At 43.7% G+C, this 20,908-nt stretch overlaps 1 protein-coding gene across 2 annotated transcripts in view; it reads left to right on the top strand.

Moving 5' to 3' along the window:
- LOC135907308 (medium-chain acyl-CoA ligase ACSF2, mitochondrial-like) overlaps window positions 1–20,908 on the top strand; it is a 133,092-nt gene that overhangs the window by 58,351 nt on the left and 53,833 nt on the right. For both annotated transcript variants that reach the window (XM_065438996.2, XM_065438995.2), the window contains 3 exons: window positions 2,198–2,316; window positions 8,825–8,872; window positions 9,251–9,356. In XM_065438996.2, coding sequence (XP_065295068.1) covers window positions 2,198–2,316; window positions 8,825–8,872; window positions 9,251–9,356 — 273 coding nt within the window. The remainder of the gene's footprint in view (window positions 1–2,197; window positions 2,317–8,824; window positions 8,873–9,250; window positions 9,357–20,908) is intronic.

Raw genomic sequence — 20,908 nt, 5'->3', positions numbered from 1 at the left:
GTCACATCTGGTGTACCACAGGGCAGTGTGCTAGGCCCTTTGCTCTTTTTAGGGTATAATAATGATATTGACGTTGTTAACCCTTGTGGACAAGCTAGATTATTTGCTGATAATTGTGCACTGTTTAAAGAAATGATTTGCACTAACAATTAGAACGACCTTAACAGTAGTCTTTGTAGTATATATTATTGGTGTATACATTGGGAGGAATGGCCCTTAACACGAGTAAATGTGTCTGCCTTCCAGTAACTCTCGCAATAAATCTGCTTTCATATAATTATTTATTTAAATGAATAAATAAATTTTGGACTATTACGTGCCAAAACCACGATCTGATTATGCGGCACGCCATAGTGTGGGACTCCAGCTTAATTCTGGCCACCTGGCATTCTTTACCGTACAACGAAATCTAAGTACACGGGTAATTAAGTAACTTTAATTGCCCAACTTTTTATTATTGACTGCGGACCACAGGTATGATACGCAGATTTGTAGAGCACCTTCAGATACCATTAATCGAGTTGTTTCCTTTACGATACGTCTCACGTAGTACTTCTTTCCGGGTTGCAAAGAAAGCCCACGAAATATGAAAAAAAAAGCAACGTGACGGAGCGCTTGCTTAGTGGTATCATGCGGCTCTCAAGCGTGCGTTCGGTGAACAAGGGCGGCTCCCGTCGAATGACGGCGAAAATGCATGCTGCTGGCCGAGCATTGCCGATGAGTTAAAGAACGCCCGGCCGTTTTCTCGTCGCCAGTCATGATGCAGCCAACCTTGTTCACCGAACACACGCGTTAATACCACCACCACTGTAATATCGTCACGGAGCTTTTTTCATATTTCGCGGGCTTTCGTTGCAACCCGGAAAAAAGGACTACGTGAGACGTATCGTAAAGCAAACAACTAGATCGGTGGTTTTGAAGGTGCTCCACAAATCTGCGCATCATAATTCGGGTCCTCAGCCAATAATTAAAATTTTGGGTAATGAAACTTACTTAATTAGTGAGTTATGGAAAAAAACAAAAAAAAAATTGTTTGAGTTACTGTAGGCTATTGCTAACAGTGTGCGTTCGGGTAAATTCGCTTCCGACGCGCCCTTCATATTTAAGTTCTTGACTCAAGTTATGTGGGACGCCCTGTATATGGGCATGTAAATGATAGAGGCCCAAGAAAGCAATATGGTAACAGAGAACTAAAGCATGAATACTGCCTTTTAGATGAACTTGTCGATTGAAAGCCAAGCAGCACTTGGACCCAAATTGGGGAGTATGGTAAATGAGCATAAAATGCGACCGCACTTTTTGAGAGCATCCGCTGTTTTTACATCCATCATCACATACTCTAAAGAACACGGTGGGGCTCGCATCGGCTTTGGTATGTCCTCTAGTATATGTGGCAAGTGTGCAATAGGACTGTATGACGGCAAGTAAACCTGATTATTGGAGCGTCTCACAGTTTGAATTACGAGACCATTCACAAATGTTCTCCCACAGGAAATGCGTTTTGCGGCTGTGCATTGTATAGGAACATTTTTTTTGTTTAAGCGCTCACCGTAGAAATCCAATTCAGATGTGGCAATATGGTATGTATCCTTGGAACTCATTGACCCCTAGACTAGTATGCTGGGGGGCAGAATAAATAAATTGAACTCTTACTCCTGTAAGTCGTAAAAGCAATTCCCTCACTAGGGCTAATTACTTCTACTACGTGTATGCTGCCGCAGCGGTAAGAAATTGGAATTTACATAGGCTGGTAGTGGCGTGCACTATAGGTATTCTTGACGTGTGTTGAGCGGCGTCGTTTCCCGCCACCATCCTTCTTTGTATCTCTGCATTTTTTGGTGCTAAGTAGAGTGAATCGCATACTGTTAATGCTTTTCGCGTTAGATGCGCTCGAAAAGTCCTTCAATTATGGGCTTTCGATTGATGCTGTGTGACGCAGGAAGCATATCACACCGGAGATTTATGGGAGGTGGCAGACAAGTATTGCAGAACAGTCTTCACTTTTGCTTTTCTAAACGCACACTGAAGTGTCATTACATGGATGTTTCAGCGTTCGAACTCTATTTTAGCGAGGCCATTTTGGTTAGGGATTTGAGGCGCCACCTGGTACGCACGCTAGCGGGATACACCTATAACGATGAGCCACTAAGCCGTTTTTTTTCATTTGTTCTGCCTGTTGTGTTTGCTTTTACCTTAGGTAGGGTTCAAGGGCGTCTTCATAGCCGAACCATTCAAGCTGTGCAACTATTACGAGGTGCTATCCACGCTGATACCGGAGCTCAGACATTCCAAGCCTGGACAGCTCAACTGTGCCAAGTAAGAAGCTAAACGTAAAGACTAACATTTCACAGTGCAAGCTTTTATGGCGACTCACGCTGCTTTTGGTGCATTGATTTATTGCCCCACGATTTGCTACCAAAACCAACTCTTCTATAAGAATCTTCTCCTGCCCCGTATATGTGTCTTCATTTGACGATCTTCACTTCAGGGTGAATGTTTCGTCGTGCTGCCATAATATCTGTGATGATTTGTTTTTGCCCCATACAAGCAGTGACAGGACTCAGCTTTTCCCTGCCTTCACTATAGACCGTGACTTTGCAGCCCTAAAAAAAGAAACAGTGAATAATTTCTGTTAATCTAACCTCTCTGTAAATTGTTGAAGCCCTGACGGTATGAAAATAAATAAATAAATAAATAAATAAATAAATAAATAAATAAATAAATAAATAAATAAATAAATATTCGTGATTCTACGGACATGTCGGAATTTATGTTAAGTGAAGCGCTCGAAAAAATGATTTACAAGTATTTCAAACGCACACTGTCTTTTTTCTACTTCCATCCTGGGAAACGCTAAATTTCATGCACTGTTTTTATCTATTACATAGGTTAAAAGTTTCTTCCAAGCAATTTGTAACCTTATGCCTTTAATGGCGGCGCATAGAAATACCCACAAAAATGTTAGCTTTTTATCTTAATGCTGAAAGGACACCGCGAATAAGGATGATACACGTAAATAAAAAAAATGTTTTGCGGAAGCTTCTTCAGCAAGGGGGCAGGGGGACGCCAGGCAGAAAACCGAAAATACGCTTCTCGCAAAACCACCTAGGCCTTCGTTTAAAATTTGTAAAGACAGCTGTCGTCATTACGCACAAAATAGGAATACATTTGATTTTCTTTATATCACTTTTGTAACATCAGTGAAGCCGGAAATATTGCATATTGATCTTATCTGACCGTTGTTTCAAAAAGAAAGCGAGTCACTTCCGAGACTCCTTCCTCCTTGGCCTGTGTTCCTGCACTAACAAAAAATAATGACGCTTGAGGTCTATCATTTAGCGTTGGCTGAAGACATTTAGCCAGAAACATTTTGCTGAATACCCAAACCCTGCAAGAAAAAAAACAACAACATACTTTCTGATGTGTTGCCTGTAGGCGACTCTCGCCAACAGAAGGTTATGCACTACGCCGCTCGCAAAGAATGTCAAACTGGAAAATGAAAATTAGGCATGCGCGCTGTGTCACAAGTATGCGCAGCGATGTCACGAGGACGAAGACAACGCATGATGCTCGTCGAAGGAAGAATGACAATGACACGTGTGTGCACACAGAAGTAGGACACATACCTAGCTACATTTAGGAATCCTGTACTTCTTTTGTCACATGTGCCACATAGCTAATCTGGTGGCCGCGCCAAGGATGGGCACATGGCCAGGGGCACATACCTAAAAGCTATATCAATAACGCTGTAGTTAATGGAAGAATATGTTGAATACAAAACGTTATTGCATTTGTAGGTCGGCGTGCGTAAAATATCCATTAAGCTGACAATATGGATTGAGGTGTTAGACATCTTTTTCTGCAAAGCCGAACAGCGCTACGCTTGCTCGCACTATACTACCTTTCGAGCGTACAAGGTTCATATGAGTCCGTTCGCTGGAACTTGGATTCGGCGCACACTTGCAGCCATCGTGTATATACATCGAGCAGCATGCCCGGCAAGATACTGACCGTCTCAGCACCAGCCACGCCAGACTCGGGACTGCATGCCAAGGAAGCATCGGTTTAATAGTCAGTTCGTTTGGCCGCCGCAGTGACTAATTAGTAATGGTCACCATCGCCTTACGTATAAATATAAGACAAAAAGAAGGTTTCAGTAAACAACGCCCCTTAGCCGGTACCAATATGGATCCTTCCGAGAGTTCAGATTCCAAGGAAGCTCACTAACTGCACAAAAAAGAGCACGGGCATTAGGTTACCACGCAGTGGTAGTCGTGCCAGCTACAGCACACAAGGCAATCACGAACATGCGCCGACTTGAATGACGAACTGCAAGAGGTGAAAGAGAGAGAGAGAAACGTTTATTATTCAAAACAGTGTTGCTCGAAACCAGAGTGAGGCCCTGTATCACGCTGAAGTGGGAAGGCTCCTTAGTACAGCAACCCCTTGTCTTCGACTGCCTTCTTGGCCCTAGCGACAATTTGTCGTTGCTCTTCCAGGTCCCCGAGGGCAAGCGTGGCCTCCCAGGTTTCGAATAGGTAGTCTTCATTTGCTTCTTGTGCTCGTTTCACATCTGTTTCCGGTTCCATTTCGCTGCCTTCAAGCCAGGGGCATGTCAGGAGCGAGTGTGCCAGGGTGTGGAAGAGAGAAAGAAAAAAGGAATTACGAGTTTTTCTTACGAGATCTTTGATTTGCCACAGTGAATGTTTTCTGCAACCTTGAATATCTTCTCCCTTGACGTTAATTTCATTACGTCTTTCCTATGAGGAGGTTGCTTTGACAGTGACCTACGGAAACAAGCAGTTGGTGGCTTTTTATAGCAGATATAGAATGAGTAGTATTGTGCTCCGTGAATACTGACTGTGAGCTAACTGCCCATATCTGTTGCGGCAGGCCGTTCTCGCCAGCACAGTTCCAGGCATGAACAGTTGGAACCGTACAGCACTATTGTGAGGAACCGCACGCCGAAACTTAAATATGAAGAACACCCCAGTAGTTCTTCAACGTGCACTCAAAGCGTACAAGCAATTTTGCCAACAGCTAACACGAGAATGGCGATGAAAATCGACCCCACGTCCTGTTGCTCAGGAGCAGGACGCCGTAAACACAGAGGCACTGAATACTGTAGCGGGTGAAACTGCAACATCTATATTAACACACCTAGCCCGAAATTGCAACTTGCGTTTTCTCTCTACGGTAAACAATCTGTACGATGACCAATAACTGATATCGACCGTTTCTGCATAGCCGACGACCATGCCACAAGTTATTATGAAAGTTGTCGCATATATTTTTCATGCACATCTAGTTGTACCTACACATAAACAGAACAAAAGTCTCACTTATCATTCTGCGCCCCTTCGCTTTTGTACCATTCAAGGAGATTTTACTTACTGCGCATAAAGTTCTTCATGTTTTCTGCGTGTCCTAAGCCAACATAGCTTACTTCTGTATTTCTTTGGGAGCGGGGGAGGTCGTAATATAAGGGATGATTATTTTTAAGTTTCCCGGAAGTTTTAAAAATCGCATTTTACATATCGCCTATTTCTAGTCGTCTGAGCTAGAATATTCAGAGAGGAGGAAATAACTTGCACAAGAATTCGAGACACACAATCAACTAATTAAAAAAGTCACTAAATAACTTCCTAACTAGTTACTATACAGCACAAATTGCAATTAGTGAATTGTAGCCGGCTACCTTGCTAGGTGCATCGACTTGTAATGTATTTCCAAAATTACACAAGTATAGAAATATGCGCTCTAGAACTTGTGGTAAAACTGCACTGTTGTTACCGTTACTTTTTTTACAAAACGCGCTTTCATGGTTTGAAACGCAATTAAAACTGGAACAGCAAATACGTCGTCCGACACTGTGGGTAATATCTGGAAACTAGCGTCGTCTTGGAGATCCATTTCAAGTGGATTCGTCTTACAAACTCGCAGGCTGATTGTAAGTATCAATATATGCCATTTAATGCAATTAATTAAGAACTGAATTCGTAAATATGTGGTAGTTAGTGGAATATGTGTTCTGATTTGTTGTTCCAGTAATGTCCACCCTTCGAATAATTAAGCTCTAGGACAAAAACTTTGCTACCTTCCACAGGTGGTTTTTGAAAATTCCGGAATACATTTCATTTCATTTCATTTATTTTCACCTTAAAGGCCCGGAGGCACAACATAAGGGAGGGCTTTATTCCTTGTAACAATGTTAGAAGAAATGTACACTACAGTAAAGAAACAACAATAAACAAATACAAGCCACAAAATATTGTGAAAAAAAAGGAACATCGTGTTAGAGTGAGGGTCGGTGGGATCGGCAATTAAGCAGTGTGGTTATTTAACATTTCGCTGAACGTTTCACGGTCAGTGCATGACACGATATCTTCTGGGAGATGGTTCCAATGGGTTATAGCGTCGGGAAAGAATGAAGTGTTCATAGCAGACGATCGGGTGTTAATGTTTGCTATGGGACGACTGTGGCTTAAGCGAGAGGATGCACGTAAGGGTGGATTTAACAGGGAATGCCTGGAGTGTGGATGGTAATAAAAGCTGTGAAGCAAGCAGAGACGAGAGATGATCCGGCGGGAAGCAAGGGATGGTAGTTCAAGTGTACGCTTTAGTGCGGTTATGCTGGTATCACGAGAGTAATCGGAAGTTATAAACCGAGCAGCGCGATTTTGTATTGCTTCTATGTCATAGGTTAGATATGATTGGGAAGGGTGCCAGATAGATGACGCATATTCTAACTGAAGACGTACGAATGTTAGATATGCTAGCTTTTTTATTTCTGCTGATGCGGCTTTCAGGTTTTCAGGTGATGCGGCTTTCAGGTTGCGTTTTAAACATCCAGGGGTGCGTGAAGCATTAGAACAAAAGGTGTCAATATGAGTTGCCCATGATAGTGTCGATGTCATGTGAACGCCGAGATATTTGTAAGACGGGGCAGGATTGATAGGAGCTGAATGTATTGTGTAGTGTGACGGGTTAAGCTGTGGTTGCGTGTGAATGACAGCTTTGCATTTAGTAAGGTTAAGCGGCATGTACCATTTCTCGCACGATACTGCGATGGAATCGAGATCCTGTTGTAGTGCGGTGATTTCATTCGAGCTTTTGATTGGAGAATATAGGACACAGTCATCCGTGAAAAGACGTAATTTATTCCTAATGTTAGCAGGTAAGTCATTGATGTAGATGAGGAAAAGTAGAGGCGATAAACCAGCACCCTGTGGCACACCCGATGTTACGCTGCTAAGAGACGAATTATGGTTATTTGCAGAGGTAAACTGTGTGCGCCCTTTTAAGAAGTGTTCAAGCCAGGTAAGCAAGCTATTTGGGATTCCGATAGATGTGAGTTTTTGAAGTAGGTGATTGTGGGAAACTCGGTCGAATGCTTTTGAGGAATCCAAGAAAATGGCATCAATCTGCAAATGAAGGTCTATGAAATGTAGAATGTCATGGGTGAACTCGGCGAGTTGGGTCTCGCATGAAAATAGTTTTCTGAAGCCGTGCTGGTGAGGGTAAAATAAGTTGATAGATTCCAGGTGAGACATTAGGTTGGATGAGATTATATGTTCTAGAAGTTTAGAAGGGATGCTGGTCAGAGAAATTGGGCGATAATTTATAGCACGGGAGCGGTCGCCACTCTTGAAGATTGATTCCAGTCGTCGGGCAAGCTTTCAATCTTTATGGATTGCGTAAATATTAGATGTAGTACCTGGATAGAAATGTTACTGGCGTTAACTAGTATTTTGTCGTTGATTCCATCACACCCGGCTGAGGTGGTTAGTTTGAGCGAATTAATGAGGCTACATATGCCATTAGGATAAAAATATTCATCTTATATATACATCATGACGATCATGTCGAGCACTTAATAAAGACTGGAGGACGTATTTCTTAAAGGGAAAAGTCAGTGTAGAGGCATGGCGTTGTTTCAATGCCACTCGCGCAATCAGGTCCTTGCAATGGACGTTTACAGAAATAATAATTGTTATAGCTTCTAAATGAGACAACGAAATGCTGTTATTACTGAAAATGAAAACGAAACGTATTTTTTTCGAGAGAAGGTGAAAGTCGCAATATTTTATCAAAACGCTTTCTGTGGCACAGTCGCGAGAAGACACCGAAAAGCTTCTTTGTTATCACGGCAAGGAGTCCCATGCAATCTGCGGGAATCTTTCAAGAAACCTTGCCGTACTTTCTGGACTTAATGACAGGGGCAGAAACAGGGTGATTTAAGTTACCGCAGCAACTATCATTAAAAAATGAAAACAACAAACACAATACTTAAAAAAGAGCTAGTAAAGCTGCTCAGATATTAGTTATTGTTAATAGTGCTCTCCAGATCGGTGGCCCGCATGTGTTTATTAACATGCGGAAACTACGAAGGTTCCGCTCCATTTATTGGCTGAATTTTGCGCTTCGAATGCTTTCCTTGCGTACGCCAAGCCAATTACCTGAAAATTTCCAGGATTTTGTGAAGTCGAGACTTGTCGTGAGACTGCTGTGTAGGTGACATTGTTAGGCAAAAGATTTCAGGATGGAAAATACTGGTTACGAAAATCTAAGAGTCTCGTATAATCTACGAGCAATTCATTCAATCAATTGATTGCATCGAACATTGAATCAGTTAATTCTGTCGAACAAGTATTTTCTAATTCTTTTTCTGCCAGCAACCAAACTCTTGTTAGCTGAGCGTCATGACTTCGTGGTTACCAAGGCTCGTGGGGCTTCACCGTTCAGTACTGCCTCAATGCTATGCTAGATCTTCTCGTTTTGCTAAAATGCAACATCATGTTTTGTGTTCTTTTTTGTGTTACAGGTATCCATTCTTAAAAGCCGTCATTGCGGATGGTGACCAAAAAGCACCGTAAGTATGGACGCGCGATACATAATTGAAGACATCACGCTACAAAAAACGTAGATTTGGACTCCTCGTGCCTCCCATATCAATTTTCCGTGCCTGACATTGAATGTGCACGATAAATAATGTTGGGATATTTATTTCGCCATCTTCACCTACATTCCGTTAATCGGTTGTGGTGTTGTTCAGGGTACTGGCTTTCTCTGGACGAAATATTATGACCTATCGTGTCTAAGGCATCAAAATTCCCAGCGAAAGCGTGGCCGTGCCTGTGCACAAATTGTGGCGCCCGTGTAGTCACTTAAAACTGATGAATGTCACATATATTACCTCGCAAATTCCTTTAGGATCGTTGTCTCTAGTGCGTCGTCTTTTTCACTTCAGAGGCTGCGTTTCTTTGCGTGAGGTAATGCAGAGTGGAGAAGCCAAACTGCGCGAGCCCCAGGAAAGAGTGAGCATGGACGACCCTCTCACAATACTATTTACTTCGGTGAGTACTGTATTTAGTACAGACACAGATTCGTAATAACAATAATAAATTGAAGCATGGCGTTTCTTTCTTTAAACTGTCATGGTAATAGTCAATAGTAGGTCAATGTTTTTCTAGTTTGGCATTGTTTAGCTGAAAAAAAAAACAAAGTGCAGTTTGTTTAGGTGTGTTCAGCATTGCGGTTCAAATGACTTGCATGCTGGTCGCACGAACTTTCTGTAAAGCCGTGAAGCATTTTGAGAGACGAATGCCTCCGTTTTGAAATTATATTTTCAACATAGGTTGCCATAGTTGTGACCATGCATGAGTATAGATCTGGCAGACTTTTGGAAAGAGATACCCATGGTGGGTGGCCAATTTATTTGGAAACTTGGAGATTTGTTTATGTTCGTGCGTTCATGCACAAGCGGACCTCCGCCACTTTGTAGCTATTCATGTTACCAAAATGATTGACCGATCACGAAGGAAGTGCAAACCAACAGAGCACCTCGAAGCGATAGCTGTCACGAGAGAAAACTATGAGAAACTGACATGGGATACTCGCGCCAGTTGTTTCAAAGGCCGACTTTGACACGAGAGAAGCATGCGTCGGATCGTGGCCTAATGATTAAAGCACTGGGATGCTGTGGTAAAAGAGAGACGTTGGATCCCCACCACTGGTCACGCGCTCCTGTGTAGTCTTAGCGGTGGACTGAATCCATATTGGAGGCATCCAACAGAAAACTGTAACATGATTTTGGCTTCTAGCGCGAAGTGAAACACGGACACAGAAAGGAGCAGACAGGACGAGCGCTAACTCTCAACTAAATTTTTATTGAAACGAAGAACATATATATAGGTGATTGCAAAAACCGTAGCATCAGAACATGACAATGTAAAAGCATCAGTTAAACATGTCAGTGGGTATGGAAGTCAAAGAACAAAAATTATTTCAGATTAGTACACGTATTGCGAAGGTACTGGAATTCGCAATCTAACAGAGACAACGAAGCATGACTGACGCAAGTGTCTCCTAATCTTTTTATGTGGAAAGCCTCGATAATTTCCCTCGTGGTTTGGCATCTGTGTCTAGAAAGAATTTTTGTTTCTTTAAAGAAAGGTTTGCATCCACAATCGAAACAATGTGCGGCTAAATGTGATGCGTTAGGGTTGTTTAGTGAATGTTTGTGTTCTTTTAGTCTAAAGTAATGCATCTACCACTCTGTCCAATGTAAGCTTTCCCACATTCGAGTGGAATTTGATAAACTATGCCCGTGTTGCAAGGCACTAAAGGGGACACATGTTTAACTCCGCAATCATCTTTTCTTTTTTTGCCTTCCTGTTCAAGTCTCCTATTTATCAAAGGGCACATGTTAGCCAACTTTCGTGGGGCCGAGAAAACGGTACTGACGTCATACCTATTGGCCACATTCCTTAAACCATGGGATAATCTATGTACGTAGGGTACTACAGCAAAGTTTGTATCTTTTTTCTGTTTTTCTTGTTTCTTACCAGGGCTTTTAACCCATTTTACAAGTTTTTCGCAGGTTAGTGATAATAGATGCACGGGATAGCTAGCCTTTCCAAGCCTTTCTATCTGTTGTGAAAAACTTTGTTGCATATTGTGCGGACATGATTTAGTAATGGCAGACCTAAGAGTTGAATAAGCTATCCCCTGTTTAACAGTTTAACGTGTTTCACTTCGCGCTAGAAGCCAAAATCATGTTACCGTACCAACTCGCCCAACTGTCTATCCTTTAGAAAACTGTAGGTAGGCTAAGCGTGCGGGAGCGCGTCACAGTACGCATGAAATCGACGGGAGGTATACACACGTCCCGCTGATAAATGAGTGGACGACGTCGCCTGTGGCACACGTAGCAATGATCACATTCTAAGTATGCTATCACACACTTTGAGATTCGGCAGTGCTAACTTCGGGCCTAGTTTTTGATGCTTGGAACATAGTGGGCATAGTAAGTAGAAGTAATGCTTGGGACATAGTAAGTAGAAGTCAAAAGAGGCTAATTATTTGACGCACAAATTTTTATATGACGCTATTAAGAACACGCATTCAATGAAATTATACGAAGCCAAATGGACTAACTGTAGACAAATATTTTTTCTACTTATGATTACAATACTCATGAAGTACGTCACCGTCGACCAGCGTAAACTGGAGCTTCATATTTATCTCATGTTCCTTTAGAGAAAGATCAGACGTCCTAAAGCAAGAAGAATATTAATACGCACCTCTTGCTGCCATAAAGTTGGTTATTATACTCAACAGATAGTGTTCTCGCAATCCAATCATTTTCTAAAACTTGTACAGAAGAACATTGAAAGGAAGAAACAAGCCGTGCCAGCCAGATGAAAGAACAGAGGGCCGACTTCCAACTGGCTTATTGGCAAGTTGCACGAAATATATAGCTACAAGAAAGCATCAAGCAATGTCCGCCGAACAGTTCACAAAACGCCACACCGATAGAAGACTACAACGTCGTGAGTCACAGAACGTGTAATCCTGTCATGCACGGCTAAATTAATAAAAAGTCTTGCTTCCCGTGAAGATAGCAGCAAAGCTGGCGCGCCAACAAATGTGCTGCCAGCCCTTGCTCTGAGATCAGCTTCAATAATGTTCAGGGTAAGTTGTGATCGGAGATTTTTGAGCACTTCACACCAATAAAAATTCAGCTTACATTCGATCGGCTTGTTCTTTCCTTTCTATGTCGCGCTGTAGAAGTTTTAGAATGCAATACCGACTCCCCCAATCCGCAATCCTAGGCAATCATCTTGATGCTATAGGAATTATGAGAAGAGCGCTGAATATTTTACTATTTCGCAAGGATTCACATAAGAAGCATCCTGGGGCGCTATAACGTAAAGCTATTGCAAACTGCCCTCCACGATTGGCAAAAATTGTTTGTGCCCCCCCCCCCCCCGTCTTCGCCTGTCTGTCATTCGACATCACAAAAACCGCGCTAGCTCCCAATCTGACAAGACGTGTACACACTGATTACGCATGATTAGACAGAACAACAGAAAACGAATTATTTATGATTCAACGCCTTTTGACCATTAACCCTCTGCTGTTCGTCAAAAGGTTCGACGCTGCACCCACTTATCCTGTGTGTCACTAGACGTCACAAAACCGCGAAAACTCATTGCGTCAAAGCGACGTGTACACTTTAAGGATTCATTATTATGCCGAACGAAACTGCATTTTTTTCTGGATAGCCAGAAACTGCCCCGTTCAAAAGAAATCGAAGATGACTGTCCCCCAGTGACTGTGGCACTAACTACTCGGAGCTGTCGGGAAGCATGGACCAGGGGTGCTATGCAGGATGCGCCGAGTTTGGCGAAACTCGGGATCTTCACGAGCTCTGGCGACACCCCAAAATGAAAGCACGAATGGTACCGAGACACAGTTTATCTTTCGACAAGCCTGCAGTTTCATTGGTTTATCTAGATTCACTCTGGCTGGCTATCATTTCTTGGGCGTTGCCTTCTGGGCGGTCGACAAACTGGGGCTCACGTGATCATACCGTCGGTGCATGGTCGTGCCTTCTTTCACTTGTTTGTCGTTCCACCGAGTGCATTACATGCAGAAGCAAGTTGTAAAATAAATGCATTTAGTACAATATTATTAGTTACTTTAACGTGGTTTAGAAGCATTTTGAAGCTTACGAGATGTGCACTGAATGCGTCTTAGACTAATTTGTAATTTAGTACGCTTCGCATTATACCACGAGGGAGCGCTGTAGTGGCGTCATCACATCCATTCACCGGGCAAGCGTGGCGGCTAAGCATCAGAGAGGCCCAGTGTAAACAAACCCGTACAACGAGCTTGCAGTGCGCGACGTAGTGATCAGGCTCGACGAAGGCCACTATTTCTTGGATAGTTCTGTTCCTCCGTGGGCAATCTTCCCGTGCACCCGGTAAGACTGCCAATAGCTTCGGCGATTTTACAGATCGCAACGCGCACCTACTGTTCACGGCGAAGTGCTGAAGAAACAACTTGTCCGGTGCTGCTTCTGCGAGTGCGCCGAGTTCCTGCACTCTGCGTGACTGCGAGCGTCACGAACATTACATAGTGTGGGCAAAAGGTAGACATCCTATATAGCTACGATGCGACGAGGTGGTACCGACGATGGATCTCGCTACCAACACAGTGAAGGAGACTTAGACAAACTGCAGATAAGTATATTTCTACTGTTTCATATTTAGCATAATAAGAGTGCACGGATTAAGTCACTTTCGTAGTAACGAACTGAATGTCCAGCAGTTTAAAGAAGGCAGTGAGATCCAATGAGTGTTCGTGCTTTTACGTGCAAGTGGGCCCGCGAAAATATGGAATAGATGAAGGTAACCTCCACTAACTTGGTAAGACAACAGAAATTCATGAATGACATTAAGCTAGAAAATTTATGGAAGAGTATCTTTATCCAAGTGAAATATCAATAGCAAGTACTGATATAAAGCAGGAAACTTATACAAAAATTTCATCGGTTGAACAGCACATGGAAGGCATTACCGAATCGTGATCGCCACGTTACCGATATCCTTGAAAAAAGTCTAGAATCATTGCATTCCACCGGTTATGCAATATGGGACATAAACCTGGAGGATAACAAAGAAACTTGAGATGTCAAGGACTGTGTAGAAAGCGAAGTAACAAAAATTGTTGCAGATAGCATTAAGGCAGGAAGACAGTGGCGTAGTAAACCGTGGCAACTGATATGCTAGTTGAGATTAAAAAAGAAAGGAATCGGCAGGCAGGCCATGCACGTATTCGATCACTTGTTGCCAATTCATATCAGGTAATTACATAAGCATTACAGAATGAATGTCAAGGAGAGAGAACTACAGCCAAGGATGGTAGAAAATTGCGTAATGGGACAAGAATATGATGTTTGTAGGCATAGGATGAAATCAGCTCGTATAAGACGGGATTGTAGGGTGAGGCATTTGTTTTGCAGCGAACAAAAATAGGTTTGTGGTGCTGACAGTAGAGACTCGTGAAGGTGCAGGGCCACCTCAGCTGCTGGCACACTAATCAACATGACAATTGGCTCTGAAAAAGAAAACCCCAGTTTTGAAAAATAAAGCAATGTTGTCCCAACGCATTGTTTTACTATGCATACTACACTAGAGGCTTCCACATTTAAGGGCACTTAGTACTAATAGTGCAACGAGCATTTTTCTTTGTAAATAATGGTTTGTACGTGGCTGATTCATTCCAATACACTTTTTTGCAGCAAAACATTCTGCTGCTGGAGCCACTCAACCGCCTGGTGGCAGTAGGCAAGCGCCAGGAACGTGCTCTTGAGAGTGTGGCAAAGGTCCAGAGGGCTGCTCCGCAACAGTAGTATCGGTGCCCTCACTGCTCTCCTGTCGAGCCCACAGAAGGCACCTTATAAAGGAGCTTTCAGTTTAATATTTTGTTTATTATTCAAGAACATGAATAAAATTATTGCAGTAAACATTGTGCTGTGCATATTAGGAGACTTATAACATGCACTTTGTGTCCCTTCAAAATAGGCAAAAATGTAAGACAACCTGTGCCACTCTTGGACCATGTAAATAAAAAATACACTAATGCAGCATACACGTCATCATGCTGTTTGTTCTTTCTATGTGCAAGAATACAGTGCGTGTTCATTAGCCACAAGATGAACGGCGTGTGTAATTCACAATGAAGAAAGGAAACAGCAGGAGCTTAATAATGCTATCACCTATAGAATGTGCATATGACTGCAACACTCCTCAATTCAAATGTGCTATTACATGCATGTTCGATACCACATATTCTTTAACATTGTCTTATAATTGCATGTACCATATTTCACACATCTTAAGCCCTTGCATAGCACACTTCTGATGTATCGATTTCATAGGCCAAATAATTGTACACTTTGTCCTTTTGTGTTGTATGAAAAGCAGCATCCTTTACAGTCGGATAAAACTTCAGAAGACAGGAGAGGCCCCACCCAGATGACCAAAGCGCAGCAGCCGATTGCCTACACGTCTAAAGAAATAGTCCCTCTCCAACGAGCAATATTAGTCTGTCTGGCGGCACGATATCAGTCTCGAGTGCGTGCCCATTGGTGCAGGCTTGTGTTCACCTGCCTTAAAGTACAGATTCCGCAGCCTTCTAAAGTTGTATCCGACTATAGAAACACGTAATGCCTTGCACCAATTGCATAGACTTCTGCAATTTGATAGTACACAATGATCAGGAGCAGAAATCTATAAAGGCATCCAAGCAAAGCTGGCTGGCCACACTTCCATTATGAGGGGCTGAAAAAGGTCTCGATAAATATTCCCATGACGTCCTTGAAAAAGAGGTGGTGTTTGGCACTTCTTTAGAATCAAAAACAGATTACACTGAATGTTGTGTAGCATGTCAAAACAAACTGAGCTTGGTTATTTGCACAGCATGTAATGGGAGGTCGAGCTTCACATAGGAAACAAACTGCTCTGTCCAGTACAATTTTGAGGCCAGTATGGCACCTATTATGGCACCGAAATGGCACCTATTATGTTAAAAGTGTCTATATACAAATTACACTTTTCACAGGCCATTGATTTCACCATTATTTTTGTGTGATGGTTCTTTCAATCAGCGCTTGTATTACATGAGCAGGTGGATTTGAAAGCAAAGCTTTGTTTGCAAACCTTCCGACTTCTATAAGTGTGTGGCAAGGCACTGGCATGTTGTCGAATAGCTCACACTTCCTCGGTCCTGCACCAAAGAAGCCCAATGCTCTATTTTAAGTTGGATCGCACAACAATTCAACGGCACACAAAGGAGTGTAACACACACAGCAAAGCATTCTGCTGTGTGTATTTCTCTTTGTGTCCCGTCGAATTGTTGTGCAATTAAACTTCAAGCTTCTATACCAATACACCGTCTTCAACCTCACCAATGCTCTAGTTATTAGGCCACAATGGTGCACATCTTTGAAATTTCCCAACACAAATTAGTTCTCCGAAAAATCACAAATGTTAAATTTTGCAGCACAGCTGTATGTATGAACGCGCCATATTCTTTACCACTAAACTCACAGGAATCAAAGAGGCAAGCATTAACCAGCCTTGCTGCTGCCGTTACCATTATCATCATGACACCAATGGAAAGACAGTGCCACGTTTCAGTAAAGGGAGTGCTGGAGGGAAAGGTGTGACAGCGAGGGCTTACAATAAAAATAACAGTTACGAGACATGTTCAATGCCAACATATGCTGCATGTCGCTCAGCCTACTTTGGCAATGCGGCAAGTGTTTACTCGTTTGGGCATATCACGTTCTGTGTAATTATTGCTCTAAAGCTGTACAAATGGTCTATTTGCTCTGCTAGTTTTATTTTTATCATGGTAGGTTAAAGACCCACTTTTCATTGGCATCTGCACTACATTTCTCCCGATATGTAATAATGCCTTGGTGGTTCATGACATCTTCACGTACAGAGAGTTCTGCAGAGTATCGGATGTGCATTGTTCTAATGCTTAAGAATTAGAGCCCCATTATGAGACGAAAATATACAATTTATCCATCCAGAATAACGCCGCCCCCCCCCAAAAAAAAAGAAGATGCATTGAACCTCTGGCACATGCATCGACAGTGAACAGAGCAAACAACCTGAAGTATTTTCTTCATGCAAGCCAACACACTAAGATTCTCAATGCATTTTCATTTCGCCACAAATGCATAGGCACAACCGGCTTGGCGCAACATCCACATCTCGCGCTGCAACAAATTGTGCAATGCCTCGCTGTTTCACAGTGTGGCCGATAGATTACGCATGACCAAAATTCAGCATTGTGCATACTTAGTAACATCACCAATGAAGAACCCCAAGTTCTTTATGAGATTAGGATTCATAGGTTACTTCACACAATTAGTGATATCCATTTATCTATTTTTACTTAACCCCTTTCCCAAGAAAGTGAGCCATTTGAAAGGCACCCTGACAGATAAATAGAACAATCGACAAAAAGTGATCAACCAGCGAAAAAGTCTGTTAATCACAGTAACGCTGACATTGAAGGCGCCTTAATTCCTACGTACGTTCCGTCGACACACCCGACTACGTTCGTAATGTTCCCACGAAGTGGGAAGCATTCTTTTATATATGCCCGCTCCGCCGCAATATTCTGGAAAGCTAGCCACCGCTTACGCACTGCCGCATCGATAAGCGCGTCAGACACATCTCTGACACAGTGGCTAACAGTAGTTTGATGGCGTCCGATGTAACGCTCGGCGCCGACGCTTCCCTGAAAACTCCCAGTCCCGTAGAAACGGAGGGCACAGATGACTTGCTCTAAGACGGTGAGCGAATGAAGCCCGCCACGCTGTCACCGCAGACGAGAGTCTTCGCCTCGCTCGTCACACAGCCAGCACACTGATGTCTTCGACAGGCGAAAATGGCGCTGAAACTCCCCGCCGGTCATGCAGGTGAACGGGTCCGGACGGTCATACTGACGCTTGCTGCCTCTGGATGCAATGCCGCTGCCGCTGCTGCTGCCGCCGCCATGTTCCCGAGTTGAACTCGGAGGGGGTTTCGCCATGTACGAGTTTAGCACGAATTCGCCTGTCAATCAAAACCAGAGGTCACGCCCCGCGCGAGGCATGTAACTATTGCGCGCGCACCCACTACAGTTGGGCCACGCCCAACTTATCTGCCGGCAACAGCGACGCGGTGTCGAGCTGAGAGGCATCAACAATCTTGACCGCCGACATAAAACACGCACAACGCACTGTCATCGGTGATGTACTGAGCACCACTATCGAAAACAAAGCGTTGACTGTCGCTGGCATACATATTCTCGGGCTGAGATGGCCGCACAACACGGTTTCATTGCCTGCATTGCGGCGCGTAGCGCACAGTAAATAATTATCGGCACGTCACTGTAGGTGCTTGCAAGGCGTCGAGGCGTCGAGGGGGACGACGATGCTGAGGAGTGCTTATTGCAGCAGTCGTTTCATATGGCTGCTCTGTCATCGGTGATGAAATGGAGCCACAACGTCGTAAACACGATCAGCGTCCGAGAATCGCTCGCTCTTCTAGGCCCAGTGCAATGGCATTTCTTCATCACAAGCACTGCGCACTCAACAGTTCCAATACATCTCTCCGTTCGAAATCTGATTTCATAACTGCACACAAGAGCCCTCACCTGCCAAAATGCGAGTGCTGCGGTGTCGTTACGATATCCATCTGCGATCGCTGCTGGCTCCAGCAGAGGTAATCCGCAAGCACCTTCGACTGCACAACACACTCATATACTGCGTACATGCGCTCAGAGGCGCCTTCACTGGGCAAGCGATGACAAGCGATGAATTCTGTCGCTGGGGAAGCACGCACGTTTCGCAATGTATCGCAAAGGCTTCGCGCACAAAGATGAACTGGTACATTTTCACTGAACTGCGTCACTACGCACTCTAAAATAACATACCGCCATTTTACAGCGACAGCTGTTGTGTCGTTTTTAGTTGGTAAAGCGGGGGCCTTAATAGCCTAGTGAAGCGCCTGCGATGAACAGCCGTACCGCGGCGCTGCGTTTCTATTCCCCTAATAGAGAAAGAGTGGCCATGACCCTCCATGGATCATGACTGACTTTATTGAGAATAGCACTGCAGCGCCCCTAGGCGACTTATCACCGTATGAACGCCCTCGTGCGTGCGACCCGCTTCAATGTACCGCTTCTAAGCTTTCGCCTCCCTGTCGCCACTCACGGCAAGAAGTGCAAAATTTAATAATTTGCTCGATCTTGGTTTGTCATCACAAATTTCTAGCATTGAAAACGAAAAACAGATACCTAAAGAAATAAAAATGTGCGTTATTTTATTTGTCGTATTTTAACGTATTCGTTTGAATGAAAGTGTAGGTGCAAGAATGCGCCGCATGTACCCCGTTCGCATTCGATGGAGGATAGATAGATAGCGCCCGAAAGATGAGGCACGCCCTTGACGCGCCCGGGAAAGGCGTGGCAAACGGCTCACGGCAAGTGTGCTGACAGACAGCGGGGTAGTCACGGTATCGCTAAGTTGCGATAATCCGTTGATAACAATACGCGGTGCTGGCGCGTTTCGTTGTGCAGCCTTCTGCGCTTGAAACGTGGAAGCAGCGTGCCGCGCAGGGTGCGCGCATGTTGTCATACGCGACTTTCTGTCTACATATTTTTTTGCCTGCACCTTCGGCCCGTTCCGCGCTATCTCCGTTCACTGACTGCCGTCGAGCAAACTCGGGCAAAACTCGGGTGAACGAGAAACTCGGCGCATCCTGCATAGCACCCCAGGTTGCGTATAATAAGCATTTTTGCGTAGCAGTAAAACGTTATCGAGCCCTTTCGGCACGGGTACGACCTCGCTCTGTTAATTCTTCTTTGCGGAGGATCCATTTTAATGGCATTCCTAACCTTCGGTTGAACGCCGCCGTGATGTTCGACCAGCCATCGCAAGCTAAGTAAGGGACCAATCACCGAAGCCGGCACTTCCCTCTTCATCCCGTTATCTATTTTCAGTGCGCTGGCTCGGCCTCATCTAAACCCTTTCCACTTGAGCGTGCTCCTCGCCTCTTGTTAGCCAATTAGATAAGACGAGCCGCTCAGTGTAGGCAATATTACTCGTTTTTCAAGCACGCAAAAGCGACCTCCCCTAAACGAGGAGAGCGTTTTATTGGGCTCCTCAGGCAACGCTGCGGGTTACCGCCCAATGCTTGCGTCGGCGGTTACGGAAGTTAGACGTCAGGAAATTGGAATAACAACACATTGTAATAGTTTTACGGCATAGGATCCCTGTTTCTAACTATATTGATTGCGTTCAGTAGTGTTACCTGCCAGTTTTAAAATATTTCTGTTTCCCTAACTGAGCCTTAAAACGTACAAGCCTAATTTATTTCCTTGGCCAATATCCCGGCGTAAAAACATGTTACGAAAGTTCTTTATATGCATATTGTTCAATCTAGATAGTGCTTCAAAAATGATGGTCAACGTACATGCTTAGTTCTTACGTTCTAAATATTTATATCTGCTTGCAATCGTCTAAGATAATATTTAGACCATTCAGATTATACTTGGAGCATGCTTGTCTATTCATAAGACTGATCCTTGATTATGCAAACGTGGTATAGTTCCCTCACACAATGGCTAACTTAGCAAGGCCGGAAGGAGTGGACAGAAAAGCCATAAGATTTATACGCAAGATGTACAGGCGCCTTTAAGACAGTCCTTTTTGTACCAGTTTATCTCTGAAATGTACGCCCCCCCCCCCCCCCCCCTCCCTGCTACAATGCCCTTGTGGCGCTGCCGGTATTCGCATAAATAAATAAAATAAATAAAAACACTCACCCATTTATTTCATAGTATCTAGTTTAAAACGCTGCCAGAGAGAGTGAAGGTAGCAAGCATAATGTTTTTGTTCCAGCTTCTTCATAACTTTAAAATCGAATCGATGCCTCGTAGTACATTTCTCTTTCGAAATCTAGAACATGTGTAAGCCATCCGAACGAACCAAAGGAACATTCCTACAACAGTGAAACATAACCATGCGATTCTTCCCAGTAAATATACGAGAATG

This window comes from Dermacentor albipictus, chromosome 7, assembly GCF_038994185.2.
Source record: "Dermacentor albipictus isolate Rhodes 1998 colony chromosome 7, USDA_Dalb.pri_finalv2, whole genome shotgun sequence".
Taxonomy (NCBI): Eukaryota; Metazoa; Arthropoda; class Arachnida; order Ixodida; family Ixodidae; genus Dermacentor; species Dermacentor albipictus.
The sequence above is the reverse complement of the archived record's forward strand: the minus strand, read 5'-3'. Positions and strand labels throughout refer to the sequence as shown.